Source organism: Rhodnius prolixus, unplaced genomic scaffold, assembly GCF_049639745.1.
Source record: "Rhodnius prolixus isolate KJV_2025 unplaced genomic scaffold, Rpr scaffold_11, whole genome shotgun sequence".
NCBI classification, from domain to species: Eukaryota; Metazoa; Arthropoda; class Insecta; order Hemiptera; family Reduviidae; genus Rhodnius; species Rhodnius prolixus.
In genome coordinates, this window is record NW_027411625.1 from 18,021,266 (window position 1) to 18,047,718 (window position 26,453).

General features: G+C 33.1%; 1 protein-coding gene across 6 annotated transcripts in view; it reads left to right on the forward strand.

Moving 5' to 3' along the window:
* Window positions 1-26,453, forward strand: part of Nrg (Neuroglian) — a 133,356-nt gene that overhangs the window by 6,285 nt on the left and 100,618 nt on the right. For 4 of the 6 annotated variants that reach the window (XM_074137720.1, XM_074137719.1, XM_074137718.1 and 1 more), the window contains exons 1-9: window positions 62-214; window positions 648-788; window positions 2,497-2,629; window positions 4,873-4,988; window positions 5,182-5,375; window positions 5,614-5,753; window positions 15,220-15,381; window positions 24,418-24,608; window positions 25,520-25,795. In XM_074137720.1, the coding sequence (XP_073993821.1) occupies window positions 725-788; window positions 2,497-2,629; window positions 4,873-4,988; window positions 5,182-5,375; window positions 5,614-5,753; window positions 15,220-15,381; window positions 24,418-24,608; window positions 25,520-25,795 (1,276 nt within the window). In that variant the 5' untranslated portion in view covers window positions 62-214; window positions 648-724. Of the gene's footprint in view, window positions 1-61; window positions 215-647; window positions 789-2,496; window positions 2,630-4,872; window positions 4,989-5,181; window positions 5,376-5,613; window positions 5,754-15,219; window positions 15,382-24,417; window positions 24,609-25,519; window positions 25,796-26,453 lie in introns of those variants that run through there. The other 2 variants (XM_074137716.1, XM_074137717.1) reach the window with 1 other exon arrangement.

Below are 26,453 nucleotides of genomic sequence, written 5' to 3' on the forward strand. Positions count from 1 at the left end.
TAGCGTCGGCGGAGGCGGGAAACTTCCCCCACAACTGGCAACAACCACCTCGGTTAAATCCGACGGTTTTCGAGTGGTCTCGGCAGAAGGGTGGCCTCTACATTGGAGCGCCAGTCGACTACAAGTTGCATGTAGTGTAATTAGTCGAAGAGATCCGAATTTTTTTTTTTTTTAATTTAACCAATAACCGTTTTTAATTCTTAATTATAGGGGGGTATGTTATTTTCATTTTTTGCTATGTAATTATTTAATATTGATTTTAATTTTAACTTGTATTTTTTCTACTATATTCAATTTAAAATCTGTTTCTAAGACAAAGAAGCTCACATAAAATAAGAAAGGCATATAGGCAACGTATTTTTTCACCTTATATTGATTTGTTTAGCGAAATGTTTCATAAACGAATTTTTCAATTTTACTATTTTTTAAATTATTTTTGTTTTGCATTATTTAATTGAGAAATAAAATATATTTAATATTAATATCAATAATAAACACGACCTATTTAAGTTAAGAATAATAATATACAAACTTGGTTGTAAAGTGGGTGTGTACAATCGTGAAATGATTCAAAAAGTGTTTGGGATTTTTTATTAAAAAACATCAGTTTACTTTTTTTTATTATTTTAAATTTTGTGTTTATGCAGGTGAAATAAAATTTAAAACATTGAGTGAGTGATTTGTTTTTTACATTCTTACAAGAGAAAAACTTCCTTTGTAAAAGATGGTTTCGAGCAGAATTTCTACATTTTTCCTACTGTTATTACCAAATTATATATATTCTTTATGTAAGTATTATTATTTATGTTAATTTAGAGAAAAAAAGACAAAAGCAGCTAAGTTCTGTATCCCAATTGATTTTTTTCCCATTAATCAAATAGTAGTAATATCAGTTTCCTTAGTTTTTTTCTGATATCTTTAATATCTTGTTTCCAATATTTTTTCTTTTAGAACTAATTCAGTTTTCTTGTCTAATACAAGTAAATGAATCCTTTTAATTTAATTATATTAAATTAATATTACTAAAGTTTTTTTTTTTCTTTCATTTTTTTGCAAGAGCAGTTTTTCTAAAAAGCACGAATTCATTTAATAAATAAATAATTTGTTTAAATATAAAACTTGGTATTGCAGGTATTATGAGGTTTATATGCTGTAGGATGAATGATATCATCTCCCATTCAGTAAATTTATAATGATGACTTTTTGCAACTAAAAAAGTTTATTAAGTAATTGGTAGTTTTTTATTTTCTAATTTTTTAAAATAGATTTTTGATATTTTAATAAAGCATCTATTTTATTGTAGTATAACCTTGTGTACTTGTTATTTTTAAATTGTAGTGAATGTCATCCCAATTAGTAATAAACGTGGTCCTTTGATATTAGGGCTAATTTTTTATAACTTCTATTTTGTGGGATGCAATTTTTGAAAAGTCGTTTTTACATATGTAAAAAAAGTGTACATACATAGTATATGACATCTTCGTGTGCTTAGTTACGATTTGAAAGAACACATCAGTGTCGGAGCGTTTAACAATAAAGATTTTTTTCTCAAATACTGTATCCAAGGAAATGAGCATATGATTTTTAAAATATTTATTTGCTGCTGAATTATGTCTTATTGTAATATCGGGGAACATAGCTGAAAGAAGTTAGGCTAGAATTTGATGAGGCGATTGCATTCAGTGTACGTTTGAGATTGGTGGATAGATTATAAACACATTTCATTATTAGTTTTTGGCGCTATCATTTTGAAGTGGATTTGGTGGACGTAGCATGACTTCTTCTGTCAACTTCTAATATGTGAGTTCGTGACTACTGTAGGTCTGCTTAAAGATCCTAAATTGCATTGGTAGCCAAAGTAAAGCGTTTCCGTGTTGGGGAGACCGGACATTCAGGTCGCAGTGAGAAGATACGCATGGTGAGTAGGTCGGATCTAAGGCCTTCTATCCTACATCCTCCTACAGAAACAGAATCAAATGGGGCGCAAGTTATTGACCACACGGAACATTTCCTTTTTTTTTTTTTTTTTTTTTTTTTTTTTTTTTTTTACTTACAATTCTGAGGACCACGGAAACCGAGACCTGTAAAGCTAATATGTATTGTGGTATTGGGTTCAATTCCCGGTCTTAGGCCTTGGATTTTCTTTAATGGTTAATATGAGTAATTTACAGTAAAGTAAGTTTGCTAGTCGCCACCGTCCACGTCACCTAATTGGTAGTTGGACGTAAAGCCCGCCTGAAAAAATAGGCAATTACTTTACTTTTTTTAAACTTACAATTCTGGATCTAAGCGCGTTAGTTTGAAGAGGGATCAGTCTGATCACTGAAAATCTGATACTGTTGCAGAACCGTTGAACTGTGGGTTCATAGATTAGGTTATCATTATTTAATTTGGCTGAATTTGAGGTGTGCAAAAATAAAAATCAGCTCACAAGTCATATACCTTAAATCCGAAAGACATATTAAACTTGAATAATGTGGTTTAAAAATTTTACAGATCAGTCTCCTCCGCGTATAGTGAAACAGCCACCAACAGATGAACTTCTGTTCCAAGTGTATTCCCCGCAACAAACCGTTAATGAAAAACCATTCGTAATCGAATGTGAAGCGGAAGGTGAACCAGCGCCCAAGTAAGTATTTCATATATTTTTACAAAATCCCTCAAAAATGAAATAAATCACAGCAAACTCAAAGTAGTATACTTTTTTAGTATTACCATCACATATCATTCAAAAATTTAGGTTTAAATCGCTCAACCAAAAGTACAACTTTACCAAATGGATTTTTCAGATGTTCACAATTTCCTCGAAAATGGTCACGATTTTTAGTTAAATTATTTTTTTTATGAATAAGAGAATTATTAATCACTTAAAAAAGTTATTTTTCTTTGCGGGGGTTTCAGGGAAGATTATTCAGGAATAACCCGCTTCTGAAGTGCCACGTCAGAACGGATTATGATTTTTCAGCTTTTAACCTTAAGGAACATTCCAAGCATTGATAAAGAAAATCGGTTATCTGGAAATTCGATCTAACTGAGTAGATACCTGAGTCTTTTACCCTCGTAGTAAGTATTTTTTCGTGTATTGTTTTCACCGTATATATTCGTTTTGATGACCTCTATCAAGAACAACTATTTTTGCGAGTTAATGTTTGTGCGTCTGTTCGATTTTGATAAGCCAGACTCTTCCCCGGAAAATTGTAGAAAATTCAGATTTGATATTTGGTTTAGTTATCAAAAGAGGACTCGGCAATAAGCTATTGGTCAAAATTGACCAATCGGAAGTCCTTTTTACTTAACGTACTTTTCTGTTGGTTTAAATTACATATCTCGTAAACCGTTGAAAGATTTTCTCTAAACTTCGTACTCTCTTTGTAAACTTACAAATCTGTAACCTTCTTATGGGGGAGTAGATTTTATGGCAAATTTTTAATGATGCAATAGTTGGACTTCTTACTTAAAAGATTTATGTAATTTAATGTGCCTTACATTAACGAGGATTGTATGTATTGCTAAAATTCCGCGTTTAAAAAAAAGTAGTTTGACCGGATATGCAGAATTATTGAATCTTTATTTTCTCTTGCTTCTCTTAAGAAAGAAGTATTGTGACCGCGCAAATTTTCGATTTTGTGTTATCCGTGGTGTCGGTTTTGAGATTCTCTTGACTAAAAAAAGTGTTTTTTACAAATTAATTAATGTGTGGTGTGTGTTTGGTCAGTTTGGTAGTAATAATTAAAAAAGAGATTAATTTAAAAACTTCCTAGTAGTAGCTTTGTTACATAGTCACTCATTATTTGTTCTAAGCTAAGAAGAAGTAATTCTGAAAAGAGAAAGATTTTCAAATCATGTGAATTTGGTGGTTGGATAAATAAAATTTAGCGTCGAAAATGTCCAGAGAATTTGGATTTTAATGAGTGGATATGATGGAGGTTGAAACACTAGTGGGAGAGCCTTACTCAAAAACGAAAAACTGCAGACATTTCAGCACTGATATTTCATTTATATGGATGCCATCGAGGGTCGCGACGGTAAAGTTTTTGTCCAAATCTGTCAACCGGGAGTACTGCTTCACTAAAAAGATTTTTCAGTTTGTACAGATTTTCTCGAAAACCACTTCTACAATTTTCTTTAAACTTGCTAAACTTAATGCGCACAAGTATTCTTCCACTTTTATTCAAAGGAATGTCAACGAAGGCATTTTGGGAGAGCAGATTGTAGAGCATCCTTCCTGAGTGACATTTCAGTGAAATTTAAGGACTTATCACCTATTAGATATTAACAAGAAATAAATATGTAACCAAAATTTCAAATTTGAAGTAAATCTGCTGGCTGCCAATGCCACTTTAATGAAGTAAGTTTTATTAGTTTTTAGCAACTTTTATATATATATGGTTTTATTAAAATGAGCAGAAGAATAATAATATAAAGTGAAAATTGTAATAAATCAGCTATCGTTTAAGTTGAAAGTTAAAGTGGAAATTAATGATGCAAACTACAAAGAATATTGAAAAAGAATGATGTGTGAATATTGTGTAAACAATGTCGAAATATTATATAAGAACATTTCAGTTTGTATTATATTTTGTACTGATCTAACTCTATTTGTAAAAACTTATGTTTACACAAATAAATTATTATTATTATATAAGAATATTTTGTTAGTATACAACAAACCTTAACTCAGGTACAGTTGTGTTGTGTTTGTTGAGATTTTTTTCATGAAAATTGATTTTTGGGGACAATTACGCTTCGTTTAAAAGCACATGTTTATTATGATTTTAACTTTGAACTAATTTTATAATTAGAGAATCTAGAATGTTATAATAATAATAATAAAAAAGAAGTTTTTACACCATTTTTTTTTGGTGTTTACAGATATCGATGGATAAAGAACGGAAAGAATTTCGACTGGCAAGCATACGATGATCGAATATCGCAACAACCTGGTCGAGGAACCCTGGTTATTAGTTCGCCTAGAAATGAAGATCTAGGTAAACCAGTTCTAGTAATATGCGGCCCTAACACAGTTTTTATTAAATTTGGTTTTATAAGGATTCCTTTGTAAAAGAAATAATAGTCGAGTGTGTCTTGTGATCTCATTTTCCCTTATCATCATCGCTCAAGAGTCACAATTAATAACTGAAATAAATGAAAAATTCTAATTTTTGGTTTGTTGATTTTTAGGTCAATATCAGTGCTTTGCAACAAATGAATGGGGTACTGCTACTTCGAATTCAGTATTTGTTCGAAAAGCCGAATTGAATTCATTTAAAGAACAAGGTGAGAAATCTGAGAGTGCGAACGAAGGAGAACCGTTCAAACTGACCTGCGAACCACCAGATGGTTGGCCTAAACCTAACGTGTACTGGCTCATTCAGGTACTAAGTGTGTTTCATAAAAGTTTGAAATGTAGCATGCAAAATAATACCTTAGTTAGAGAAGTGCACACATTTCATTTTTTACTATCTTTCTCTTATAAGAAGAAAAAATGGTGAGAGAAATAGGAGCAATTACTGCAAGAGAATGATGTATAGGGTTTACCAAAATTAAAAAAAAAATTATCTATTTTTATCAGTGGGAATTATTTAAATTTCGACAAAGTTTTACTGTTTTTAGAATGAAGACGGAAGTATTAAAAGTATTAACAATTCAAGAATGACCGTAGATCCAGAAGGAAATCTATGGTTTACGAATGTCACTAGGCAAGATACTAGTAAGGATTTTTCCTATGCCTGCGCAGCAACATCATTATTCAGGTGCGCTCTGTTTATGCAAGCTATGTTTTTTAAAATTTCTTTTGTTTTTAAACATTTAATTAATTAATTTATTAATTTATTTAATAATTTGTGAAGCCTTTAGGCCCTACAAATGGGTACAGTGCAGATTGTTACAAAATATTAAGAAAAATACAAATTTCTTTTTTTCTTATTAAATTATTATTATTATTATCATCCTTATTATTATTGATTATAAATGATCTTACATTAAACATGTTTATTACGTATAAAATATATAATTTAAATGTACAAATCTTGAACACATCGATTCCAAATCATTGCCGTATTTTTGTTTTAGGCAGCTTAGTTTATTAGTGTATGTTCAGTTGTCTCTACTCTACTTCGTTGCAATTACATATGGTTCATAAATCTGTACATTTAACTGTGTAAACAGAATTATTGAACTAGCATCTTATTTCATTTTTAATTATTACCACAAGCCATAAATATGTTTTAGAAGTAAATGCAGTCTGAAAGTTTAAATCATTAATGACCAGGATAGCCATTCCCCCGCTTGCCCTGCCTCACTCACATAGACGTTATAATTATTTAAAACATGGAGACAACACAAGCAGGGAACCGACTGACCAAGTCTCAATAAAACAAAATAACTCAATAAAAATAAAATAATAAATCAGTTACTTTTTGCTGAATAATGGAATCCAAATTAAATATATTTTTAACGCCCGCTAACATAAATGTTTTAAAAGGATTACTTTACTATATCGAGGTCCAATGTTATAACCAGTTGCATTCAGTTGTCCCTTGACAAGTAATTGCTAAATTTCTGTTTGTGTTTGTGTTGTATCTTCATGTGATGCCACTTCCTCTTCCTCACGAGTGCTAGATGGCAAACGTGTTCTAAATGAGAATTGCTCCAGATTCTTTTTAATTCTTTTATCTTTCTCCATTTTGTTCTTTTTGGTAAGCGAGATATCTTCACTTTTCTGAAAAGAAAAAAATGCTTGCAGTGGCTATTACGATGTTGTAAACTTTTGGTTGTTTTGTCCTGCGTTCGACGTGTATACACGTCATTGTCTGATTTTATTCCGCACTCAGTGGGGGTTTAAAAAACTAAATTCCACGCTTAACTGGTTAAAAGATCGCCTAAGTATTTCTGTAACTCGCAATAACTGGAAAATTCTTCAGCACTCCAAATATCACTAAATTTCTTTTCTTCATGATCAACGTGCTTGATTTTCCTCTCTAGAATTTTAACTTTATTTTCAATGCAATTATGTGCTGTTTTTTTTCATCTACTATTTTTAATCTAAAATCATCCAAATCTTTCCTTAATTCTTGACGCAACAATTTCATTGTTCTACAATCTCTAGATTCATATTAAAATTAAGTGTAATACAATTAAATTAATTTACCAATAATAAAAGTCAGTTAGTTGCAGAGTCAGTCTAGAAATAAACAATCTTCCAATAATAGTGCTGTGAACAAATAAACAAATGCACAATACTGCTACCCCACTCCACTAATAATAATAATAATAATAATAATAATAATAATAATAAGTGTTTATTTAATTCCAACTATTTACATAAGTTACATTACAGAATTCAAAAAAAATAATAACACTCAAGTGCATGGAGCGTACTCCGTCCGCAGAGTTGAGATTGATTAAATACATTAATTCATATCTTTGTAAATACAACACGCTTTTGCAAAAGATAAAATGAACCACCAGTGAGTAAAATAAATGAAAACTTTTGTAAAAAAATAAAAAACTAAATAAAACACATTCTAATCACAATTAAATTCATTAGTTATTAATTTTCTGTAATATAAGGCCTCTTTTAAATAATTACATAAATTATTCCAGTTCCAACCGTTTAATATTGCATATAAATCATTTTCAGTAAGATTTTTTTTTATTAAAATACTTCAAACGATGTGGAGTTAAAATAGGACATACACAAATAAAGTGTACTTCATCCTCTACTTGATTAAGGTTGCATAGTGTACATAAATGACTGGTATCAGGTTTAAAAGGTCGATAATTTAAACACAATGATTCAGTTCTTGCTTTTAATGTTAATTCTACGTCTCTGAATGGCCTGTTTGAAAAATAATCTGGATTTTAAGTTAATTTGGGATAGACTTTATGATGAATACCATTTCTAGCTTTTGATTCTGCCGTTATCATCTCCTCCATCCGTAAATTACTTATCATTGCATTTAATTTTTCTTCCCAAGCATTCACAGAATTATTATTAAGTTCTATAATAGGTATGTCGGAGTTGACCTCTAGCTTTTGTACAGTGAACACAGTTCTGTGTGCTCTGCTTTTTCGTGCTTTTTTATCTTGGTTTTAAGCCGAAAAATTTAGTGAAATTTTGCTTATTGGAAGAATAAGGTGTTTGACTTTATTATTTTAAAATTCAGAAAAATTTATCGCCTTATTTCTGAGAAATTAATGATCTAATTAGTTTAAACTTGTGTTATAAAAGTATAAATTGTGTAAGTGAACTTTGTTAACTCAGTGGTGGGGATGTGTTGGCAGCATTCACTGTTATGAGAGAGCAAGTGAGAAGGAAGTAGGTGTGCGACTATAGACAGAGCGAGCCACGTAAACACTGCTTATCTTTAGGAGCTTCTCTTTGAATACGAGTAATAAGTAAATTTAACTCGACTTACCAATACTATTTCTTTATTTTCAATTAATTTCCACTATTTGATTAAATATCTTCATATTATTAATTTATAATAATTTTAAAAATGGAAGAACTGATGGTTGAAATTAGAACTAACAATGAAGAAATTAAAAATCTGAAGCAAAGTGTAGACAAAACTCTTACACTAATGACTGAACTTTTAAAAAATTTTGAAGATACTAAATCAAAATGTAAGGAACTCGAAAAGCAAAACAGTCAGCTGAGAGAAGAAATAAAAATAATGAAGAGGCAATCAAGAAAAAATAACTTTTTAATCTATAACGTGGCCAAAGAAGACAATGAAAATACGGTTGGAAAAGTGAAACAGATCTGTGCAGATATAGAAGTAGCTCTTCCGGATTCCGCTATTAACGACTGTTTCCGGGTTGGTAAAAGGGAGCCACAGCCTATTCTGGTAACATTAAACAATCAATTTATAAAGCGAGATATTTTTAAGAAAAAGCAATTATTGCAAGAGAAAAATATGAGAATAAGTCATGACCGCTCCAAAGAGGACCGGGAGGAAGGCAGGCGGGTTTACAATTATTTAATTAAATTAAAATCTTTGGATCCCAACATAAGTTACAGACGTAATTTATTTAAGTTTAGAGGCTCCTTCCTTACCTTAAAAGAAATTGAGGATTTGCTAGATAATTTCACAGAAACTGATGAAACTACTGAAAGCGAAACTAACTCTGAACGAACCAAGAAAAAAGTGAAAATTGATAAAAGGACCAGAACTAAGTTGGAAAGCTTCATGTTTCGTCAAAGGAGTTCTCCAGTACCTTCATCAGCAGATATCTGACAACCGTTGACTCAACCCATTTTGCAGGAAGAACCACCACATAAATTTTCACCAGCTGATAACTATGTCTGTAAGTCTGTATTAAATCAGAACACATATAAGTTTAATATTTCATGTTTAAATATCAATGGATTTAACACTTTTTATAACTTAAATAATGCCGAATTAGATTGTTTGAAAGATAGTCATGTCATGTGTTTTGTTGAAACCTGGATAAGTGATAAAGCTTTCAAATTACCAAACTTATTTAATGAATATGAAATGTATGTATCCGAGGCAATTAAGACGCATACTAGAGGTCGAGCCAGCGGAGGCATAATGATTCTAATTCATAAAAATTTGTCTGAATCTGTATTGATAGAGATTTCCCGCTACTGGTTGTTTGTTGGTATTAAAATTAATAAACTATTCTTAATAATAGGTACTATATATTTACCACCATTATGTGATATCGAAACTTGTTTAGAGCAATTACATTTCATTTTAGTTAAAATTCATAACAAATTCCCAGAAGGGTATATTGTACTTTATGGTGACTTTAATTGTAGAGTTGGGAATTTAAATACTTTAGAGGATGATGTTTTCGAAAATACCAGCTTGTACGGCCTTAGAATAGTTATGGATTCATACATTAACAGACGAGGGAAGCTACTTGCTGAACTTATGGAGGCATTGGGGTTTTTCTTATGTAATGGGAGGTCGATTACTGATAGGCCAGAAAATTTCACTTATGTTTCTAAAATTGGCAAAAGCACCATTGATCTAGTCTGGATTAATGAACCTCTATTTACTACTTTTTATGATATGTCTGTAACACCACTCTCTCCTGTTTTTGACCATTTACTTTGTACTGTCACTTTTATGTTTAGTGATCCCACTCTTTCAAAAGTTAAAAATAAAAAGGAAAATACTTGTAACCTCGTTAGACATATTAAGTGGGACAGTAGTAGAGTTCCTAGTTTTCAGCTTTTCTTAACGAGGTCTGATAGAATTTACTTCAATAGCAAAGATAATACTAGTCTTTATAATAACTTTGTTGAATGCATGCACGAATCTCTTACCAATTCAGGATTACTATTTTATAGAAATCAATTTAAGGAGCCAAAAAAAACAAACCAAAAATGGTTTGATAAAGAATGTAAATTTCAGAAATCACTTGTTTGTAGGAAATATAGGGCACTCCAAAAAAATACTTCTTCCAATAAACTATTGCAGGACTATGTTGACACAAGGAATTTGTATAGAAGCTTAATTAAAAAGAAGAAGAATTTATTTTGGGAGAATATTAAACAGAATATGCGCAATGTAAAAAACAACAGTCAGTTTTGGAAAACCATTAGATCCATCAAAGGGTTTAATGCGAACATTAATGAAATAGGGATCACTGAATGGGTTGATTACTACAAAAATTTGTTCGGTATAAAGATTATAAACGAGACACAATTCTTTTCTGTAACTCATCCTTTCTTAGATACGCCTTTCTCTTTAGTAGAGTTACAAACCTGTATTCAAGCCAGTAACAACAATAAGACACCAGGGTTCGATGGCATTATATACGAGGTCTTCAAGAACTTAACACCGGAATGGGAACATTATCTTCTTCACTTATTCAATAGTATCTTAGATAATGAATGCCCCCCAAAATCGTGGTCTAACGCCAAACTTCATTTAATCTATAAAAGAGGGAATAAAAAAGATCCGGACAATTATCGTGGAATTTCGCTCATTAATTGTATTGCTAAACTCTTTACTGGTATCTTGGCGAAAAGGATTCTAGCTTGGGCTGACAATGAGAATATAATCCCGGAAGAACAATCTGGCTTTCGGAGTGGGAGAAGCTGTGTAGACCATATATTTACGCTTACATCTTTGATACATATTAACTTAAGAGAAAAAGGAAGTTATGTATTTGCCGCCTTCGTGGACTTTAAGAAAGCCTTCGATTCCATAAATCATAACTTATTATGGGAAAAATTGTTCCTTCTTGGCCTTAGTGGAAAACTCGTGAGGATATTGAAAGGTTTATACGAGATGGCAAACATACAGATAAAACTGGGAGATTGCTTTTCTGAAGAAATAGGTGTGACCTCTGGACTACTTCAGGGTGAATCTCTTAGCCCAGCTTTATTTATCCTTTTTATTTCAGATATTGTAAATTACTTTAGAAGTAACGGAGCTTCAGGATTAAGGGTCAATAGTTCAACGGAAGTTATAATGCTTTTATTTGCAGATGACCTGGTATTGTTGAGCCGCTCCTGGTCTTCAGCTCAGAAGAATTTGAAAATTCTGAATGAATATTGTCACAATAATTATTTAAAATTAAATCCGGAGAAATCAAAGGTTGTGCCTTTTCACAAATCAGGGAGAATTAAAAACCTAAAGCCTTTATTCTGGGGAAATTTGAAATTAGATTATGCAAAGGAGTATGTTTACCTGGGTGTGCCATTTGCGGCATCTGGGAAATTTAAACGGGCTTCGGAACACTTCACACGGCGTTCAGTGATCGCAAGTGCTAAAGTAAGGGAAATTCTTATTAGAGGGAGAAGTGATTCTTGGGATTCGAGAATGACCTTGTTCGACTCCATGGTTGTTTCTACACTTCTTTACGGTTCTGAAGTCTGGAGTTTGAGGTACTTTGAACCCTTGGAAGTGGTCCAGACGAAATTTTTAAAAAACTTATTCTTATGGCCAAAATTTACCCCTAATTATATAGTACGACTAGAGTCCGGTAGGAAACCTTTGTCAGTCCTAGTTTTCGGTAGGGTAATAAATTTTTGGATTAAATTGCTCCAACTCCCACTTGAGAGTCTCCCAAGACAATGCTTTGTACGATTGTGCCAACTGGATCAATGCCCCAGCAATAATATTGACTATAATTGGGTATCACAAGTCAGGAATATAGCCATTCAACTAGAGGATCCCTTGGTGATGAATTCAGAGAATGCTAATATGGTTATTGAGAATAAGAGTGGACTGTTACAGAAGATGAAAAATAATCTCCTGAGTCTAGATATTGATAGAGCTCTGAACTCTGGTTATTCCTCAATTTACAGAAGTATTTGTGACTTTGCTGACTTGGAACCTCAATACTACTTCACGTTAATTGTTAATATTAATAAATTAAGGGTTATTAGCCAATTAAGAATAGCAAACAATAAGGTAGTTAGGCTATTGATAAATGGTGAAGTATACTACTTATATAAGGAAGAGGTCTGTAAATTGTGCAAGCATTTAATATTGAATTCTGTTGAACACCTCTTATTGGAATGCCCTATTTATTCCAGTATTCGATCTAAGTTCCTGAAACAGTATATTGTATCTCATGACAGTACATCAAATTTGGTTAATATCTGAACTTTTGATACTGTTGAAAAAATAAATGTCTATTTTTACATATTAGAGATCTGCGGATTGTCAGCTGAATTAAAATAAAAACCAACAGCATTTACAATATTAATAATTATTGTTTTATAAAGTTGAGGAACTCTGTTTCCAATAATTAGGAGCTTTGTTTTGTTTACTTTCCTTTTTTATGCAACATGCGAAATTTTAATTTATTTTTCTATTACGTACCTTATTATTTTGTAAGTACATTGTTAAATTATTTTTATTTTGCAAAAGTCATTATTTTGATTGTAATAGAGAATGTCAACTCCATGCTAACAGGTGTATGTTCCTTTATAGCAATAAAAATATATATACATATATACATATAATAGGTATGTCAAAACGAGTACATAAATTCTTCAGTGTTCCATACCATAACGTATGTCTCGTAATAACAATTTCAGCTATCATCATTTTAGGCAACCTTCCCTCTGGTAATTTCATTATCTTTATTATATATCTAAAATGTAATTGCAAAGTGTAAGCATACATACTACAAAGATTTAATTCTAAATTTAATACATAATTAGCAGTATTAGGAGGGAGGTGAAATAACTTTTTGACAAAAAAATCTCTGAAGCCTTTCTGACTGTTCGTATTTTTTAAAACCCCACACCTGTGCCGCATAACATAATACACACCGCGAAGTCACGCCACTAATATGGCCTCGAAGAATTTGCCCAAATCTGCTCTGTATTAAAAGGCCTGTTAATGTACTAAACATTTAATTACTCACTCCACAAAATCTGTTAGATATTTTTGTAACTCCACACAAATGTTCAATACAACTTATTTTAATTATAAACAAATTCCCAACAATAAATTCCGCTATGAAACCACTTATAAAAGCAAATTTTAGAGACACTAAGTTACACACTTGACAGACTGACCTCCACTCCTTAAACATTTAATGCTCATGTTTCAAATAAGCTACAAAAGTTTAGTATTCCAATCGTTTTGTGATAGCGATATTAGTCAGAGGTGTGTAATTAAACAGTACGGACTTGTACTGTTTAATTGATAACAGTTACCCTACAACGTTGGCGATCTTAACTATAAATCAGTAGTGGAAAACTACTTTAACGGAAAGATATTCGAATTGCCCCCGAATTCGCGATGCCTAATTTATGATGAATCTTCACGTCTAATATTATTGGCAATCTTATCTTAAACATATCCTAATGACATAATGGAGGTTTTTTGTCATCAAAGTTAATTAATAATAATTCAAAACTAATAATTTTTTGGAGAAGGAACATAAAGAAAATAACCATTTTATTTTAGAATTATCATGAATTATTTTTGATGAAAACTATTATGTCATTAATAATCAGTAACACGAACAATTGTTGTTAAGAAAGTAAAAATTTGCCACAATTCTTACCCACTTCCTTGTTTGAATAATTCGAACAATTTTTGTAGCGATTTTAGGTACGCACCTATTGTACTTTGCCACTGCTGTGTATTGTTGCTGCTGTATTTTTTACTTCCGTTTTATTAAATAATGAATGTTCAAAAATAAAATGGTTACCTTTCTTTTTGTTCCTTCTCCAAAAATTGACATACGAGTAAATTATAATTTGATATCAGTGAAAAGTCGGTTACGCAACATACCAGTTTTTTGCATTTACACCCCTCTTTTCGGGGTAGGGTTTTATTAAAAACAAAAAAAAACCATATGGTCTTGAAGCTCAATAAATGCACAACTTTTCCTGTAATTGGGTGACTATTTGATTCATTAATTATTGAAACAATACAGTTAAAAATTTTAACTAAAATCATCGAGAACGAATTTTTAGACATTAAGTAAACATTTCATTGATTATAAGAGTCGTTTTGAGACTCACGGTTAAACATATTTATAGGAAATTTAATGATCTTTCGTTTGGAATTAGCAGATTTGTTGTAGGATAAAGGATAGAAAAGTTACGGCCGTTTTTATGGTAATAAACGCGAATATCGATGGAAAAGTTAAAAATGCAAATATCTTGGACACTATTGAGAATCGGGCCAAAGTGAAGAGAATATTTTTTGTTGCATTTGAGCTGCTAAATCACCTCTCGAAGTTTCGACCACTCCTCCTCATATACCCTGTGTATGTATATCCCAACGGGGTCCTGATAGCGGTTGGAGCCTGGTATAGCTCAAATTTCGTCAGTTCTGTGTCGATCATAAAAGTCTGGGTTTAGGCAAGATGGTTTCGATTCCTGGTTCGGTGACATCCATTCTAACCCTAGAAACTACTAGAAGGTAAAAGAGAGTTTCATACCCTCCTCAAAGTGGATCCTCTCTGTAATGTCTGAAGTATTTCCTAAAAAAGCAATGCTCTTGTGACCGTGGCATAAGCTTCCTTGGTTTTCTCCTTACTGAGGGAATTCAATGTGCAGGAATGTACACTCATGGCCACCAGAAGCATCTAACTACCTTCGCTTTTATTCAATCCTGCAGAACAATGTATGTGAGCTATCTCTTAATACACTCGCAGATACTTGAAATAATTGGTACTTATTTCAGTTATTTACATCTTTAAATAAATTACTTTTAAAACAGTGTTCGATTATAAATGACATTTTATTTATTTTTTTTTAAGGAATGAATATAAGCTTGGAAATCGAGTTCTACTGAATGTAATTCCTAGTGGGGTAACAGCAGCTCAGAATAAGTACGCACCAGTCGCCCAGTATGTGACCAGGAAGAATGAGGTGGCTCTGCGAGGATCTAAAGTTGAATTGTATTGTATATTTGGTGGAACGTAAGTTATTATCATTATTATTATTTTAATTTTCTTATTATATTAATAATTATTTTTGTTAGTTTCGCAGAGGTAACACGGAGTGGTCACTCCAATGACAGCTTAGTTATACAGGGTGTATGCGGAGGAGTGGTCGAAACTTCGGGAGGTAATTCAGCAGCTCAAGTGCAACACAAAATACTCTCTTATTTTTGGCCCGATTCTTAATAGTGTCCAAGATATTTGCATTTTTAACTTTTCCGTCAATATTCGCGTTTATCACCATAAAAACGGCCGTAACTTTTCTATCCTTGATCCTACAACAAATCTGCTTATTCCAAACGAAAGAGCATTAAATTTCCTATAAATTTGCTCAATACAGAGCCTCAAAACGTTTCTTATAACAATGAAATTTTTACTTTAATGTCAAAAAAATTCGTTCTCGATGATTTTAGTTAAAATTTTCAACTGTATTTTTTCAATTGATTAATGAATCAAGGAGTCACATAATTTCAGAAAACGTTGCGCATTTATTGAGATTTAAGACCATATGGATTGTTTTGGTTTTTAATAAAACCCTACCCCGTACAGAGGGGTGTAAATGCAGAAAACTGGGATTTTGCGTAACCGACTTTTCACCACTAATTTACTCAAATGTCAATTTTTGGAAAAGGAACAAAAAGAAAAGTAACCATCTTGGGTTTTGTATGGTCAGGCCTGCAAGTCTGTTATGCGACCTCTTCACGTTCTACAAAATAAATGTATCAGATTGTGTCTCGGATTCTTGAACAGCACACCTGTGGACGTAATGTACGCAGAGGCTGGCGAATTACCGCTCGCTTATAGAATAGAAGTACTGTCCGATCGATATGTCTTAAAAAAAATTAGCCTTGAACCGGATAATTTATAATAAAATAGGTCGGGCGCTAATGGCCATAGACGTCGATGCGCCGGCAAAAAAAAAAATAAAAATAAAAATAAAATAGGTCAATTAAATACCAAAGTCCTCACTCACAAATATTGGACAAAAAAGAAAGGCCCCATTTACACAGAAAGTTTTATTAGAATCTCTACCTTTAGAGACAAAGTATATTCTAATAATAAGTTAGATGTTTACAACTTAAAATACGAACATTTATTGACCGAATTAAGGGTTAACACTGCCTTCGACTTGATAAAGGTGCCAGAAAAGATGAGAACCTCGGCCTTCGAAGATTATATTTCTTTCCATTATCCTGGCTCATATCGTTTTTTTACAAATGGGTCCAAAATCAACAGTAAAGTCGGAAGTGCTGTGTATGATCCGGTTCGGAACTATTTTGCTATAATTAAATTAGAAGATGAGGCGTCCATCTATACAGCGGAGCTAATTGCTATTTTAACGGCCTTAAAATATAGTTATTCGTTTTCGGAGAAAAAATATACCATTATTAGTGACAGCCAGAGTGCGTTGTGTAAATTATCACATATACACACCCAGTCTGCAGGAATGAATCATATTATCGCAGAGATTGTAGAAATTATTGTCATTTTTAAAGAGAAGGGGGTCTGCATTAATTTTTTGTGGGTAAAGGGTCATTGTGGTATAAAAGAAAATTAAATTGTGGATAAACTTGCAAAGGAAGCCACCAATAGTGGGGAAATGGCTAACTATAAATTACCACACACCGATATCAAGTGTATAATTGCAAAAGCAGCACTACAAAAATGGCAGACAGATTACAGTAATGGTAATAAAGGAAGATTCTATAAAACTATGGCTGATCAGTTACCTAGACAACCATGGTTTAAGGGAACTGTCATTAATAAATGGGTTGTTACGACAATAAGCAGGCTGAGAGCGAACCACGCGGTGTGCGGATCGTATCTACACAGGATCAACAAAAGGTCCTCTCCTCTTTGCGTAGATTGCAATGAGGAGGAGGATTTCAAACATATAATAATGATATGTCCACGTTATGTGGTAGAAAGGAAACGAATGTTTGACGACTTATACAGGTATTTAGAAGCACCATTTCGCTACGAACACATAATATTCTCCACCAACATATATGTGCTAAGTCTATAGCAGAGCTTGCAATGAAATATGAATGTATTTAAAAGTTATAGAATGAATGGAAGAAAATGATTACAGAAGGATTACGTGATTTTAATTTCGGTTAAGCTATAAGGATGGCAGGAATATGGAGTACTGAGCCATCCATTAGTTGTAAGTTTGTATGTAAATAGTTGTATATAGTAGAGGGATGAATGTATTTATAAGTAAGAATGGAGAGTGAGTGATATTCTAGTGAGAAGCACCTAGACGATGCTGGCTGTATGGCGAAAGCAAATGCCAAAAAAAGAAAACAAAAAAAAACATCTTGGACACTATTGAGAATCGGGCCAAAGTGAAGAGAATATTTTTTGTTGTATTTGAGCTGCTCAATCACCTCCCGATTCGGGAGTCCCGAAGTTTCGACCACTCCTCCGCATACACCCTGTATACAGGGTGTTCATTTTAAGACGACTCAAATGCATTTCATGCTTAAACGGTTGATCTGAGTAAAAAATGGTAGAGGTAAAATTTGTTGCCCGTCACCTCTAGTTTCAGAATATGTAACTTGATTTTAGATTCCTGCCCGCAGATGACTCCCGTTTTCATATACACAGTTTTAAAGAGTATAAAAAGTTATGAAAGAAACCGGAAACCGCAGTTCGATATCTTCAAAATTAAAGGTGTTTCATTTAAAGGATTAAATTTAAATTTAAATGGAAGAATGAAAGAAAGATCCTTTCATTTAAAGGATCAAACTTGTTCCTTAATTTATCAAATAATGCACATTACGCAGCTTGTGTAGCATGTACTGTGCCTTCAAAGGTGGCTCCCCAGATGCAGAGAGTAGGTGATAACCTCCAGGCTTACCTGGCTTGCGAGCCACAGGAAGCACCTGAGTTGTTTGATAAGTTTGATCCTTTAAATGAAAAATATTGATCACTTAAATTGTGGCAGGAGGTTACCAATTTTTTTGGTAATTAAACGCAGCTCTCCCAAAATTACCTAGAAATTATTAAACCTTCTTGTTTGTAACAGATGTAAAATTACTTTTTAGCCATTTTGTGTATGGTTGAGAACATCTAAAGCTCTTAACATTTGATTTTTTTTAGGAAATCATTCGGAAAACTAATTATTTCCCGATATTAAGAAAAATTCTAGCTTTACTGCCTTGGCAATAGTTTTAGTAGAAAGGGGATGAAAAAATACATAAAAATGACCTATTGCGTGCTATTCTTTCTCATTGATAACAAGTAAAAAAATTGAAATATGATTCGTAAATACCAGATTTTGAAATGGCCTAGCACCTTTAATTTTGAAGATATGGTACTGCGGTTTCCGGTTTCTTTCATAACTTTTTATACTCTTTAAAAATGTTTATATGAAAACGGGGGTCATCTGCGGACCCTTATTTTTGGACGCGCGTTTGCCGCGTATGCTGGCAGAAATCTAAAATCAAGTTACATATTCCGAAACTAGAGGTGACGGGCAACAAATTTTACCTCTACCATTTTTTGCTCAGATCAACCGTTTAAGCATGAAATGCATTTGAGCCGTCTTAAAATGAACACCCTGTATATATTTCTACATAATTATATTTAATATTCAACAATATAACACAATTCTCAAACAATTATCTCGTTACAAATTAAATAAAACCCACTACCAATTGAATGATATTATGTTTAATTTGAAATATTACACAATCCAATACCACAAATCAAGTAATTAAAGTATCTCAGGCGCATCAATGCAATACAAATCCAATAAAACCCACAACAACTTCGGTCCCCGCAACCGCTGTATCGACCAACTCTAGGTATCAACAAGCACAATCAGATACCCGCAAATTTACTTCAATACTGGGCTACAGCCACTTACCATGGGCCAGCCAGCATGTCGCCACCAGCAACATGCCTCTCCAGACGTAGTACATTCACTCAAAAAAAACTGGCCCCATGGATAGATGGTAGCCCAATGTACTGGTGTACATGGTTGTCGACTCACCGGTTCTCTCCATCAAAGTCCGCAATTGCGACACTAGTACACTGACATCCACTGACCCCTTACAATTTTCGTTGTCACAATTAAATTTGTTACAAGTTAATTATTAATTAAGACGCGTCAGTCTTAATTGGCTCCGCAGCTTTTTTCAGTGCTGGCGTTTGGACAGTGTTCCATATTTACTGACTTCACTTTCCCTTTCCATCATTGTACAGTGAATTGTAAGAAGCTCCTAGGAAGAAAAAATCTACGACACTGGTAGCTGGAATCGAAACCGGAATCTTGGCGAGGGAAACCAGTACGCTAACCGCTGACAAATCCGTTCCCTGTTTCAATAACATTATGAATTAAGACCATCAGTGTCTGGAGTTATTACCCTGAGCTTTCTCAATGTGCTTCGGCTCGCGAACAGTATACTTTTATTATGGACATTGAAGTTATCTTCAGTAGGACGAAAAAATAACTGCCAATTTCAGTCATATTTTGTATTTCTTTTTATTATGCCGAGATTTCGATCTAGGGACTAGGTCATCTTCTAAGCTATGGAACATATTTACAGTGTGGTAACAATAATTATATTAAAATGAAATATGTATAATGTAACGTAATTTACAAAATTATTTACCTAATTGTCAATGTAATATTTTACATCATTAAAGGTTGGTGTGTCTTCTGTCTTGTCTGCTCATTGTGAGGAGGTCAGGGTTGCCAGTTGTCAATCTGCCAATTTTTAAAATTATCACATTATACATATTCATTTTAATATAATTATTGTTACCAGACTGTAAACATATTCCACAGCCCTGAAGATGACCTAGTCCCTAGATCGAAAGCTCGGCATACTAAAAAAAAAAAAAAATTCATTTGCAGTCATTTTTTCATCCTATTGCAACAATAAATCAGTCACCAAAAATAATGAACAGTAGTTAATTATCTTATTTGCAGAATCACTAAATTAAATCTGTCAGGTAGGACAGTTGTATAAGGGTTGATCGTCAAAAACTGCACCAAAAAGCGTCACGTTGAAAAACACCCAACTTCGACAATTTTTTTCTCTTTTTCTAAAAAAGAGAAAATTCCCAAATTTTCTTTAAAATATAGTGCAAGTCCTCCTTTATAACTGTAATTTTTTTGCAACAACATAGATTAAATAAATTTTAAGAAACAAGTTGATGAAAATGGGCCAAGATTTTTTTTTGGGGGGGGACAATGAACCAATGGGTTATTATGCCCTCTTATTATTACTAATAACTCTGTAAATCTTAGCCCGATTTTGATAAAATGTGGCAGGATGAAAGGATTAAGGATCCCCTACGTAACATTAAGGCGACGTTCTACTCTTACACCTATTAAGCGGAAGTATTGCAATCGTTTCATATTATCACCATGTGAACTTATTTTTATGAATGAAGGAAGGGTCATTTATTTCGAAATTTTACATAGATTTGCATTTTAAAAGTCTTGATGCTGTGCATCATAAGGAGAGGGGTTGGCCCCATGCTATTAAGGCCCTCTATAAAACAATTGTTACTAATATTTCTACAACGCTTAGTCCGATTTTGCTAAAGTTTAGCACGAAGAAGCAGTTATATCTTCCCTAGGTGACCTCAAAGTGCCATCATGCTCTTACACCTACTAAGAGGAAGTTCTGCAGTCGTTCAAATTATGAACGAATTGTCTTTCAATTTGAAATTTTAGATACGGTAGATACGTCATTATAGGGTTTCGATGGTACATACTTAGGAAGGGAGTTTGCCCCACGTAAATAAAGCCCCATTTTATACGATTATTAATAATAACACTGTAAATCTTCTCCCGTCTTTGATCAAATTATGCAAGAAGAAGAATTTAGAATGCGTGACATTTAAGTTTCATCCTGCTCTTATACCTAATAGGGAGAAGTATTTGCAACCATGCAGTATTCGCAGTTTAAATTCTCTTGGCCTGTTTACTGAGAAGAACTGTAATTGCAAATCATTTTTCTTTCCCCTCTTTAGAAGTTATTGTGATCACAGCATGTTTTCACTTACATCCCTTAAGAAGAACTAGTGTTATCAAAATTTATCTTTTTTCTTTTATTGAAAGGTACTAGTGATTGCAATTTTCTTTCTATTATCCATCTTAATGGTTTGTAATTATTCATCACTTAATTCCACATCATTTCTCCACTCTCCGTCTTCTTCCGACCAACTTGCTACATTCCCCCATAATTATGTCAGTTTTTTTTTCATTCTAGATCTTCCAACTAATTAGTTCCGATACTCGTATATTTAAAACTCATTGGATATATAAATTTGTTCCAACCAAGGAACAAAAAAAAAAATTATCCAAAAGGTACAAAAATCTCCTTAACAAAAACTTTTAAGTGTGAAGTGCAAGAGTTGATTAAACGCCAAAAGGTACACAAATCGGCAAGTACCCAACATTTCATTCATACTTTTAGTATTTACCATATTTTTTAGAATGTTTTAGATGTCAAAGACCCTTATGCTGGCCATTTTCATGCATAAAATATTTTTCAGTAATAAGCAGCACCCAATTAATTTAGATTGTAATAGGTGATACGAGGTCGGTCTAAAAAGTCTCCGACCTTTATTTTTCCCTCGCAAAGTAAAGACGATAGCGCGGCGCCACTGTACTCAGTAAAGGAAGGAAGACACCTTCATGCGCATGTGTGGATTTTGTCACCGCCTTCCAGCGCGTCAGTCGCTGCCTGTGGGTTGCTGAGTGAGGTGCTACACTGGATTACCGATTCTCTCAAGATGACTGAACAAAACTGAGACTGTGCGAAATTTGGTGATGGCAGATCGTCGCTTGATCGTGCGGGAGATTGCCCAAGAGGTTGGATTTAGTAAAGATTCCGCACATGCAATTTTGCATGTTGATTTGAACATGCACAGAGTGGCTGCGAAATTTGTGCCCAAGTTGTTGTCGCCGGAACAAAAGGACCTCCGTTTTGAAGTTGCACTAACTCCAACCTTTTGGGCAATCTCCTGCACGGTCAAGCGACGATCTGCCATCACCAAATTTCGCACAGTCTCAACAACGGGTGCAATCCGAGCAGTCTGGGGTCTGCCAGAGCGCTGGTCACTGTGCGCTGATGTGCGGCCATTTTTGAAACGGTTGAACCACTCCTTAATTTGTGTTACACCCGTCGCTTCCTCACCTGCTGAATCTTACGAATTGTTTCGCTTTGAGAATCACCAAACTTTTGACAAAATTTGATGCAGTGCCTTTGCTCAAAACGTTCAGTCATCTTGAGAGAATCGGTAATCCAACGAACACGTTATGTAGCTCCTCACTCAGCGACCCACGGGCAGCGACTGACGCGCTGGAAGGCGGTGACAAAATTCACACATGCGCATGAAGTCTTCCTTTACTGAGTACAGTGGCGCCGCGCTAACGTTTTTATTTTGCGAGGGAAAAATAAAGGTCGGCTACTTTTTAGACAGGCCTCGTATTAAACTATTCATGCACATTTTTTAATAAAAAAAAAAGGTAATGAAAAACATAATTGTTCGGACGTTAAAAATTAAAAATGCAAATACCAACGTACATACCGATTTTATGTTTTGTTTTTGACGTCTAATTTAAGTGGAAGTTAAACAGCAGAAGGAAGTAAAAATCGTCGGTTTAAGTTCATTGTTCAATTAAACTGATTGGTACTTTACTTTATGTAGTTGTTAAGCATTAATAATAATATATAATTCGTAATAAATCTAGTTTGTTAATATTATATGTTAATGTAGTTTTCTTCAATTACATTGTTATCTAGGTGTTCACCTCCCAATGTTATATATATGTAATATAAAATAAATATGCATATTTAGTTGGTTTTAAAACGTCTTTACAAGTACTCAGTTAAAGGGTTACATTAAATTTAAGTTTGAAAATGAATGAATTATAATTACATGTATTATTTATTTGTTATTTACTAAGTAATTTGTGCTCACGTAAGGCGAATTCAAGACTGAATTTTCGTTTCAACTCCGTAATTCAAATTACAACAGTAAAAGACCAACGTAACTTTCCCTTTTTCTTTTCAATGTGCGAAATGAGTGTGATTATTATTCAGAATAAAGATAAATCAAAAGAATAATTTGGAAAAGAATTAAAATGAAGTGCCTTTTTAATTCTAACTATGATGATGAGATACATCTTTTAACAGAAAAATATTTATGGGTGATAAAAGGCCTAGCACAAGGGTCTGTGGCATCTAATACATTCTAAAAAATATGGTAAATACTAAAAGTATGAATGAGATGTTGGGTACTGGCAGATTTGTGTACCTTTTGGCGTTTAATCAACCCTTATATTTTACTTTTAAAACTGTAAGTTTTTGTTAAGGAAATTAATTATGTTATTACTTCATTATTTATGTATATGTTCAGTATATTAGAACATTGCATTTCATGTTGAAAATTATGAAAGTATATCTAGCAAGTCGCTTTGCATTGCATGGTTATTGGGAGGGTGTAACAAATTATTCACTGTTTTATAAGAAACTTAGTTACAAGTTCAAAAACTACAAATTCTGATCTTAAGAATTGGGAAGTTAACTTTCTTTAGTGTTGGAATAACTATCCTTTTTAAATATTTGTAAATTAGGAAATTTGAAACCCGATCTTTTCAGTTTTGTTCTAAACTTAAACTTCGATTTCAGATAAAATTTCTAGATTTTCAAATAGAAAAAGGTCAGTTTTACTGCTAACTAGTGAATTAAATATTTTCAAGAGGATGCCAAGACATTGGAGATCATGTGAACTCCGGAATGCATTCAAGCTCGATCAAAGTGAAACCTTATTTTCCATCTTTTAACAGAGTTACTTGTTGTCAATCTAAACGAGCTTTCATTGAATCGCTTTTTTTATGCACCCAGTTTAATAAAGGAATTATTATTGTTATTTCAATGGCATATAGATCAGTTATATTGAAAATAATGAACAAAAAGTTGTTTTAAAAAAATTAAGACATTTAAGCTCCAAATTATTTTACTTTAAATCTATAATTTTTTGAAGGCCATTACCGCAGACAGTTTGGACTAAAAGTGGTAACCCGTTACAACAGTCTGAAAGGGTAACACAAGGGAACTTTGGCAAAAGTTTAGTGATAAAGCATGTGGAGTTTGAGGACCAAGGAACGTACACGTGTGAAGCCAGCAACGGTGTTGGCGAGGCCAAATCCTATTCAATCAGCCTTCAAGTTATGGGTAAATTACAATTAGTATTGCCATCTTTGGTGTCTTTAAAATTTATTATTTAGGAGTATCTACAACCCAACAAAAAGAAATTGTGGGAAGCATTTGTTGGAAGCTCCGTGTGAAATTGAAGGTCTAGATTTCCTTGACAGCCTTCTTTCCAGACTTAGTTTCAAAAAAAGTCTTAGTCTTGATGCTACCCTAGAATAAAAAATAAGTTCAATGAATTCATCTCATGACAAGACTTTACATGAAGCTGTCCGATATAAATCTCTAGAATGGTGTAGAACTGGCTCAGTTTAAAGATGCATTTAGCTGCCCTCTTCATACTATGGTTGGTAGAAGTCAATCGGATTTACAGGATTTCGCCGCATAACGTACATCTCAATAATCCGCAAGGAAATGGATACTTGTCAACTCCATAAAAAAATCAACCCATCTGACATTCACTTAATCAAATTAAATTGATTAAGATTAAAGTCAATGGCATTGCTGTCAATTTAAAAGGAAGTCCATATTGCTTGGTTTCTGATTTTTATAAATAAATTTTAGCGTTTCAATTTAAGTTAATCGGTGCCTGGAGTTTTCTTTATATAGTAATTCCTCGTTACAGATAGCACTACCTATCAATTTCATGTAAGAAGCTCGTAAGAAGAGAAATATAAGGGCAGCCAGTGAAGCTGTAACTCGGTGCCTCCCCAACCACAGTCTTGGCGCCTATCACTCAATTAATTCCTTACCTGACTATAAAATGTTAATTTTTTTTTTTTGTAATTTTGTACAGTATTACACCTTCTGCTGTACCTTGGTGAGAGTAACAGCTGTCCCTGATAGATCGCCACTTGTTTAAGGGCACTTAAGCTAATAGTACTATGAAAACATTTTGCCCTAAAAATTTTGATTCTATTATTTTTTTCTTCCAGCTTCACCATATTTCATAGTTGAACCAGAATTGGCAAACGCTGCCGAAGATGAAACTGTAGAATTAAAATGTGAAGCTTCTGGAGTACCAGAACCGCAAATTAAATGGATTCATAATGGTGTACCAATATCAGATTCACCGAGCAATTCACGTCGTAAAGTGACACCAAATTCAATAGTTATAGAACATTTAATTAAAAACGATACGGGTAATTATGGATGTAACGCTACGAACTCCTTAGGATACGTTTATAAAGATGTGTACATAAATGTATTAGGTAAGTTTTTTCCTTTTTTGTTGTTTTGGCAAATTTTGATGTGAATCGTCTTATAAGCTTTTCTTGCTCTTCGTGGCTAATTCTAGTTAATAATTATATGCATGGTTATTGTTACGACTGAATTGGTTAACATTTTTACAACTTGGACCCACCTGTGAAATGAAATAACATATCCACCCGATATCTGCATCATTTTTTTTTTATCCAAAAATCTCGTTTTCAACTCCTCTGTCAACAGTGAAACCAGTCTAGAGAAGAAGTTCAAAATTCAAATCAAATTCAACACTTTATTTACTGATAACATTTGACGTAATTTGTTCGATCTTCGCAACTTCTCGAACACTCCTTTTTTAATTTAACAAATAGATTAGTCCGTTAAGTGCCGGTATTTTACAATTTGAACGGAATACATGCGTTCTAGATACTAGTAATTTGAGTAGAGTTCAAATGTCATTTGACTTGAAGCGTGCAGTTTAACAGTATTTATTAGCACTCACCGGGATTATCTCTTTGATTCTAAGTATACTAAGATTTCAGATTAGAATTTTTTTATAAGTAAAACATATAATACAATAGATATTTATGTAGAATTTATTGCTATAAGAGTCCTCCAGCTTCAGTAGATACCTGCATACACACTAGTACGTTTGGTGTAACT